The sequence below is a fragment of the Antrostomus carolinensis genome, unplaced genomic scaffold, assembly GCF_000700745.2.
Source record: "Antrostomus carolinensis isolate BGI_N321 unplaced genomic scaffold, ASM70074v2 scaffold6462, whole genome shotgun sequence".
Taxonomy (NCBI): domain Eukaryota; kingdom Metazoa; phylum Chordata; class Aves; order Caprimulgiformes; family Caprimulgidae; genus Antrostomus; species Antrostomus carolinensis.
The window spans coordinates 1-8,829 of NW_010301487.1; the positions used below are offsets into that span (position 1 = coordinate 1).

General features: G+C 45.1%; 1 protein-coding gene across 1 annotated transcript; it reads right to left on the reverse strand.

Moving 5' to 3' along the window:
- Nucleotides 1–61: 61 nt before the first annotated feature.
- Nucleotides 62–5,166, reverse strand: DPF2 (double PHD fingers 2; the record flags this gene model as incomplete). The annotated part of the gene is made up of 6 exons (XM_010163470.2): nt 5,012–5,166; nt 4,808–4,915; nt 4,441–4,604; nt 3,309–3,401; nt 1,005–1,083; nt 62–103 (listed from the first exon to the last, which is right to left on the reverse strand). Coding segments are annotated over exons 1-6 (619 nt in total), but the record flags the coding sequence as incomplete, so codon positions are not given.
- Between the last annotated feature and the right edge of the window lie 3,663 nt (nt 5,167–8,829).

The following is an 8,829-nucleotide window of genomic DNA, read 5'->3' on the forward strand; positions in this document are numbered from 1 at the left end:
TTCAAAGAGAAGAAAGTAAAGAAGGGAATTAAATAAAAGCAGACAGAGAGTAGTGAACTACCTCGATCGGGAGGTTTCAAGGTATGCTTTTGTTTGTAACTATCTGAAACACAGAAAGAGAGTCGTGAGAAAAACACAGGCACACCCCACGCCAGGTCACGCGCACACACACACACGCACCAAGCGACAAAGACACTTCAAACGAGGAGAAAAAAATATATATATAAAAAAAAAAGGGGGGTGGGAGGGAAGAAAAACACAAGTATTTGGGGTTTAAGGTGGTTAATTTTATATATATATATATATATTTTGGAAGAAGCTAGTTCTTGCAGGACAGGAGGAAGAAGAGAGAAAAGTCATTTCAAAGCCTGGCTTGTCCCTTTTCGTTCCCTTCACCCCATTAAATTGGGGGTTTTTGTGGGTTTTTTTGGTTTTTTCCCCTTTTTTTCCCAGCTTGTGGAGGAACCATCAGTAAATCTAGGTTCATGGAGAAGCAAGTTGGGATGGTTCAAGCCTCAGAAAATAAATCCCTACCCCTGGAGCTGAGGGTTTGGGGTGGTTTTTAAGCCGAAGCAGCGCAAGGGTGTTGAGTTTCACAGCTCAAAACTCGTTAAGTGGCTTTAACGAGGCACGAGAGCTCAAGGATTGGGGAGGGGGAGGCTACAGCCGGCTAAGAAACCAGTTTGACAGACACAGATCCAACTGGAAAGCCGGTTGGGAAAATGGGAGGGGATTGGTTTTAATCTTTTAGGGCAGTTTTTATAAGATTGGGAGAGGTTTATCCTCGTTTTTTCTGTTCAAAGTGAAAGGATTGTGTTTCCAGTGGGAATAATTCCAGTCATTATTGAGCGTCGGAGAAGGGCTGAGAATCCAAGGGGTTAAAAAAACCCAAAACCCACAAAAAAAAAACCCCAAACCCACCCTCTTTTAGATGTGAAAAATCTCCTTTTTGAGGTTTAAAACCCAAATCCCAACAGATTCCCCCAAAATAAGGTGGTACTCACTGTCACAAGCGTAGGGTTTATCTCGGTCTTCTAAGATGGCTGCGTCCAACTTCTTACGAGCTCCCCCGACACCTTTACCCTGGGAAAAATGAGGGAAAAAGTCAAGGTTTGGGTAAAATTGTGGCCCAAAAAGGATCCTGGGTAGAAAAAAAGGCAGAAAAAGACAAAGTGTAGGCAAAATTGTGGCTTATTAAGGGGGGAAAAGTCAAAGATTGAGCAAAATTGTGGCCCATGAGGGGGGAAAAAGCCAAGGTTTAGGCAAAATTATGGTCCTACAAGGGGAAAAAAGTCAAAGTTGACATAAAATTGTGGCCCAGTGAGGGGTAAAAAGGCAAGATTTAGGGAAAATTGTGGCCTAAAAGGTTCCTGGGTAGAGTAAGGGGGGAAAAAAGCCAAGGTTTAGGCAAAATTGTAGCTCAGTGAGGGGGAAAAAGCCAACTTCTAGGTAAAATTATAGCCCAAAAGGATCCTGGGTGGAAAAAGGGCAGAAAAAGACAAAGTTTAGGCAAAATTGTGGCTTATTAAGGGGGGAAAAGTCAAAGATTGAGCAAAATTGTGGCCCATGAGGGGGGAAAAAGCCAAGGTTTAGGCAAAATTATGGTCCTACAAGGGGAAAAAAGTCAAAGTTTAGGCAAAATTGTAGCTCAATGAGGGAAAAAGTCAAGGTTTGGGTAAAATTGTGGCCCAAAAAGGATCCTGGGTGGAAAAAGGGCAGAAAAAGACAAAGTTTAGGCAAAATGCAGCTTATTAAGGGGGGGAAAAGCCAAAGATTGAGCAAAATTGTGGCCCATGAGGGGGGAAAAAGCCAAGGTTTAGGCAAAATTATGGTCCTACAAGGGGAAAAAAGTCAAAGTTTAGGCAAAATTGTAGCTCAATGAGGGAAAAAGTCAAGGTTTGGGTAAAATTGTGGCCCAAAAAGGATCCTGGGTGGAAAAAGGGCAGAAAAAGACAAAGTTTAGGCAAAATTGTGGCTTATTAAGGGGGGAAAAGTCAAAGATTGAGCAAAATTGTGGCCCATGAGGGGGGAAAAAGCCAAGGTTCAGGCAAAATTATGGTCCTACAAGGGGAAAAAAGTCAAAGTTGACATAAAATTGTGGCCCAGTGAGGGGTAAAAAGGCAAGATTTAGGGAAAATTGTAGCCTAAAAGGTTCCTGGGTAGAATGAGGGAGGAAAAAAGCCAAGGTTTAGATAGAATTGTGGCCCAAAGAAGGGGAAAAAACTCAATGTTTAGGGAAAATTGTGGCCCAAGGAGGGGGAAGAAGTCAAGTTTTAGACAAAATTGTGGCCCAAGGAGGGCCTGGGTGGAACGAAGAGGGGAAAAAAGCCAAGGTTTAGGCAAAATTGTAGCTCAATAAGGGGAAAAAGCCAACTTCTAGGAAAAATTGTGGCCCAATGAGAAGGAAAAAGCCAAGGTTTAAGTAAAATTGTGGCTCTATGAGGGTGAAAAAGCCAAGATTTAGAGAAAACTGCGGCTCAAAAGGTTCCTGGGTGGAATGAGGAAGGAAAAAGCCAAGATTTAGGTAAAATTGGAGCCCTAGGAGGGAAAAAAGCCAAGATCTGGGCAAAATTGGAGCTCTAGGAGGGGAAAAAAGCCAAGATTTGGGCAAAATTGGAGCTCTATGAGGGGAAAAAAGCCAAGATTCAGGCAAAATTGGAGCCCTAGGAGGGGAAAAAGCCAAGGTTTAGGCAAAATAGTGGCCCAAAGAGGGAGAAAAAGCCAAAGTTTAGGTAAAATAGTGGCCCAAAGAGGGAGAAAAAGCCAAAGTTTAGGTAAAATAGTGGTTCAAATAGGGAGAAAAAGCCAAAGTTTAGGCAAAATAGTGGCCCAAAGAGGGAGAAAAAGCCAAAGTTTAGGTAAAATAGTGGCTCAAAAGGCTCCTGGGTGGTGAGGAGAACACCACGGGTGCTCTGACGCTGGAGAAAAGCGCGATCCAACAGTGCCACGTAGTGGGTACAGCCCGAAATGGCTGTCAGACACCAGCAGCCACCGGATCCCTCGGGATCTTCACCGGATCCTTCCCGTTTTGGGACAGATCCACAGGTCCTGAGTGGTTCTGGGTGAAGAATAATCGTTAGTGGGTAATGAACATGAGATATTGAAGCCCTTGGGGGGTGTCTTCTGCTCACTCTGCCCATGAGGACAAACACATCCCGAATTTCTCCCCCAGCGTGAGGATCAGCGCGGACACAGTCGAGCCCTGGTGGGTGTTGGGGATGTTCCAGCTCCATCAAAATCTTGGATTTATCAGGAATTGCCACCAAAATAACACTGGGATTTGGACAAATCCACCTGGCTGTTCTCACCTTGGCTTTCCCCTTCCCTCTCCGCTTTGGCGTATCTTCTTCGTAGTCTTCATCATCTAAATCATCCAGGAAATCATCCGGCTCCAGAATCCGCTGGGAAGAAGGAGAAGGGTTATTGCAGAGAAATATTTGGGCATGAATTGAGGGGAAAAAGGGTAAAAATGAGGGGAGTGAGATGTGTCAGTGTGGCTTCGGGTCACCCTCGAGCAGCCAAATCCATTTCAAACCTGTAATGTGGAAGGAGGAGAAAGGATGTGGAATTTGGGGAGAAAGGATGTGGAATTTGGGGAGAAAGGATGAGAAATTTGGGGAGAAAGGATGAGAAATTTGGGGAGAAAGGATGAGAAATTTGGGGAGAAAGGATGAGAAATTTGGGGAGAAAGGATGAGAAATTTGGGGAGAAAGGATGAGAAATTTGGGGAGAAAGGATGAGAAATTTGGGGAGAAAGGATGAGAAATTTGGGGAGAAAGGATGAGAAATTTGGGGAGAAAGGATGAGAAATTTGGGGAGAAAGGATGAGAAATTTGGGGAGAAAGGATGAGAAATTTGGGGGAAAAAGGACGTGAAATTTGGGGGAAAAAGGACGTGAAATTTGGGTGAGAAAAGGAATCTTCCCTTTCCTAGAATTTTGGGGCCAAAATCTCCCTTCCCCTGAATTGTGGAGTGAGAAATCTCCCTTCTCCTGAATCTTGAGGCCAGAATCTCCCCTTTCCCAGAAATTTTAGGCCAGAATCTCCCTTCTCTGGAATATTGGGGGCAGAATCTGCCCTTTCCCTTGGAATTTTGGGGCCCAAATCTCCTTTCTCCTGAATTTTGGAGCCAGAATCAACCTTCTCTGTAATTTTGGGGCCAGAATCTGCCGTTTCCCTGAATTCTGGGGCAAGAATCTCCCCTTTCCCAGAATTTTGGGGCCAGAATCTGCCCTTTCCCTGAATTTTGGGGCCAGAATCTCCCCTTTCCCAGAATTTTGGGGCCAGAATCTGCCCTTTCCCTGAATTTTGGGGCCAGAACCTCTGCAGAGAAAGCAGAAGGGAAGAGGAAGGAGGTGAGAAATCAGAGCGGCATCGTGGCCACGTGCGTGGTTCACCCCGGAGCTCCCTTTTCTCCCCACCCCCCCTCTCTCTGCCGTACCTTCCGCGCGCGGCTGTTGGTGACGGGGAACTCGCCCAGGCTGTCGTCGTCGATACGGGGATCCGGGAGGGGACGTTTCTCCAACGGGTCAGTTCTCAAAAGAGCTTCCAGGCTGCTGCCATCCTGAGAGATCAGCCCTTCCTTCTTCAGGGTCTGATCAGTGTCTGTAGAGTCGGTGGGGGGAAAAAAAAATCAGTGGGGAATCATTGGTATGTGCCAAGATCTTGTTTTTTCCATCCCAACGAGGTCAGGTGAAGCTTTTCACCAACCTTTGCGGATATTTATCATCATCTGGCACGATTTGGGCACAATATTGTTAAAATCCACTCATTCCCACATGGAGAAAGTGATGAGAAGAAACATTTACCTGGTTTGATAGAAGGGAAGGAAAGTCTCGGGTCTTCAGGAGGATGAGCACGGCGTTTCTTCCTCCAGCGGCGTGCGGGGTAGGAATAAAGTTGCCCAGCAGCTAAACCTTTCATTAAAAAAACCCCAAAACAACCCCAAATTACCCGAGGTGATGACACACACGGGCTGTTTGTCCCCCCCATCCGGTGTTTTCCCATCGTACCTGGCCCTCGGTGACGTTTCTCCATCCAGATGTAGCAGTTGCTTTGAGCGACTCCGGTTTGCGAGTCGAGGAAAGGGAGGCGGACGCTCCTCTCGGCGCACAAGCGAGCGTTGTAGTTGTGACACTGCTCCATGGCATCCCTGTAGTATTGCTCCCCGAGGCTACCATGTAAAAAGGGAAAAAAAAAAACAAAAAACCCAAAAAAAGGTTTAATTTTCATCCCAAGAGTGAAATTCCAACCCTGACACACATCCATTGGGAGAAGGAAAACCACTCTGCTGCCCAAATCCCTGCTCAGGGGAAGCACAGCCTAAAATATCGCCCTGGTAAGGTCAAGACGCGACTCAACGGGGTATTTGGGGACGATGGGGACGTCCCCTCAGCCCCCCAAAACCACACAGAGATGTGGGGAAGGTAATTCTGCAGTTCCTCAGTGCTGGGAGATCATTCAGAGATCCCCTCAGCATTTTTCATGCCCTTCAAACCTCTTTTAAGAAGCTGACGTCGGCATCTCCACGTAATTAACGGATCTGCGCAGCCACAAGGATCTTTTTGATTTCTTTAATTGCATTAATTGTGCCTCATCCTCTTTTCTAAGAGCACAACCTCTCTGTGTCACATCCCCACACTCCTCCTTCAACCAGAGGACACCATCAAGGTTGTGACAACCACGTCACAGCCCCCTAATTATGATAATTTGGATTATAATTTCATGGCAGGGAAATGGGAAGAGCCCAGAGGTTGTTGGGCTGCTGGAGATGGGAGATTTCCCCTCCCTGGTGTCAAAAAAAAGAGACACACTCTTGTTTTTAATCAAAATATATTGATCTGGATGATTTAATATCGGTTGGAATGACTGTACGAAGTGTGAGGAGCCCCAAAACTGCTAATTTTGATGAGTAAATAATGAGGAGGCAGGTGAAATATCTCACCTGAGGGAGGAAACGGGACAGAAATCGCTTCATCGTGAGGTTTTTATTCCAGTGGAAGTAAAAGTTGGGTGAGTGGGGAGATAAGACACAAAAAAAAACCCCCCCAAGAGGTAGGGAGGGATTAATTAAAAAATAAAAAATGATGATATTGGTAAATATTAAATGTAAATGAGGATTGTTGTGCTTGTGTTCTTACAGAGCCCGGCGTGACGGAGAAATGGGGTTGGTTTTGTCGTGCTCGGTGTGACAGGAGCGATTTGGGGTGGGGGGAACATGTCCCAGCAGCAATTAAATCAGAAAAAAAAACCCCAAACCATCCCAAATGGCTTTTTTCTCTCTGCTGACTGCAGAGGGAGCACAAATCCCAGGTGACCGTGGAGTTTGGGGATGTAAATCCCACGTGGAACATTGAATTTCTGCCTAAATCATCACGTCGCCCCTCGATAGATCGATTTGAGCCCCGATAACCAAGAATGAGGAGCTGGAAATCTTCTATGAAACACACAGAGGAGGAAAACTCGCTGTTTATGGTGATAAAAACACAAAAAGAGTTGGGTTCTTTGATTTATTTCTCTCCCACTGGCTTGATTTTGGAGTTTAGAGGGGAGGGAAAGAAGAAATCAGCCCCAAAAAGCTCCTTTTCCTGTGAATTTTGGGGCCAGAATCTCCTTTTCCCGTTAATTTTGGGACCAGAATCTCCTTTTCCTGTGAATTTTGGGGCCAGAATCTCCCTTTCCCTTGAATTTTGGGACCAGAATCTCCTTTTCACGTTAATTTTGGGACCAGAATCTCCCTTTCCCATGAATTCTGAGGCCATAATCTCCTTTTCCCTGGAATTTTGGGGCCAAAATCTCCCTTTCCCTTGAATTTTGGGACCAGAATCTCCTTTTCCCGTGAATTTTAGGACCAGAATCTCCTTTTCCTGTTAATTTTGGGATCAGAATCTCCCTTTCCCATGAATTTTGAGGCCATAATCTCCTTTTCCCATGAATTTTGAGGCCAGAATGTCCCTTCCCCAGAATTTTGGGGCCAGAATCTCCTTTTCCTGTGAATTTTAGGATCAGAATCTCCCTTTCCCTTGAATTTTAGGGCCATAATCTCCTTCTCCCGTGAATTTTGGGACCAGAATCTCCCTTTCCCTGGAATTTTGGGGACATAATCTCCCTTTCCCTGAATTTCAAAGCCAGAATCTCCCTTCTCCCACCCCTGAAGCGAGTGGTATTTCGAGGCACATCACCAATCCCCACGTGCAGCCACAAAACAACCTTGAGAAAGCTCCATCAATGCCAAAAACATCCTAGAAATGCAAAAAAAAAAGCAAAACCCTGGAAACACCAAAAAAACCCAACTGGAAATGTCAAAAACATCACTTGAGAGATGCCAAAAAAATCCTAGAAATGAAAAAAAAAAACAAAAACAAAGCCTGGAAACACCAAACAAACCCCTAAATCCTGGAAACACACAAAAACACCCTTAGAAATGCCAAAAAAACCTCAATAAAAAATCTGGAAATGCAAAAAAAATAATTGAGAGATGCCAAAAACATCCTAGAAATGCCAAAAACATCCTAGAAATGCCAAAAACATCCTAGAAATGCCAAAAACATCCTAGAAATGCCAAAAACATCCTAGAAATGCCAAAAACATCCTAGAAATGCCAAAAACATCCTAGAAATGCCAAAAACATCCTAGAAATGCCAAAAACATCCTAGAAATGCCAAAAACATCCTAGAAATGCCAAAAACATCCTAGAAATGCCAAAAACATCCTAGAAATGCCAAAAACATCCTAGAAATGCCAAAAACATCCTAGAAATGCCAAAAACATCCTAGAAATGCCAAAAACATCCTAGAAATGCCAAAAACATCCTAGAAATGCCAAAAACATCCTAGAAATGCCAAAAACATCCTAGAAATGCCAAAAACATCCTAGAAATGCCAAAAACATCCTAGAAATGCCAAAAACATCCTAGAAATGCCAAAAACATCCTAGAAATGCCAAAAACATCCTAGAAATGCCAAAAACATCCTAGAAATGCCAAAAACATCCTAGAAATGCCAAAAACATCCTAGAAATGCAAAAAAAAAAAGCCCAAAACCCTGGAAACACCAAAAAAAACCTGACTGGAAATGTCAAAAACATCACTTGAGAGATGCCAAAAAAATCCTAGAAATGCAAAAAAAACCCCCAAAACCCTGGAAACGCCAAAAAAAAAGGGTCATCAAACATCTCCAAGTCTACAAATCCCAGCCAGGCAGGATGGGCCTCCCTTATAGGGCCACATAGGGGACCTCCTGTACCCCCCTTGTTAGAGCAGGGGGATAGTGGGGGGCTATATACCTCCCCAAGGGTATATATACCTCCTTATAGGGCTGTATAGGGGGCAGACCCCTACCCTCAGCCTCTATGGGGTTCTATAGGGCCATATAGGGAGGGGAAGCTCCATCCCAAGGGCTCTATAGGGCACAGCTCTATGGGACAATGGAGTAGAGACCCTTCTTCCCCCGCAGTGACATATAGGAACCCATATAGGGGCTATATAGGGGGGAGGTCTCACTCGTAGGGTCACCTACACAGGGCCCTATAGGGGAATATCCACACTCAGGGGTCTCTAGAGCCACCCCCCCTCAGTGGGGGATATGGTGGGGGACACCCCTGGACTCTATAGGATCCCCCTCAGGACCATATAGGGGGAAATTCCCCTCTATCAGACCCTCTCAAAGAGCCTCATAGGGGTAAATACATCCCCTGGAATCTATAGGACCCTCTCACAGGGATGTATAGAGATGACCCCCCCCACCCCACACCCCCCTTTTTGGCCTCTATAGGACATTCTCATAGGGTTCTATAAGGGATTCCCCCATCTTTTGGACTCTATAAGCCCCCC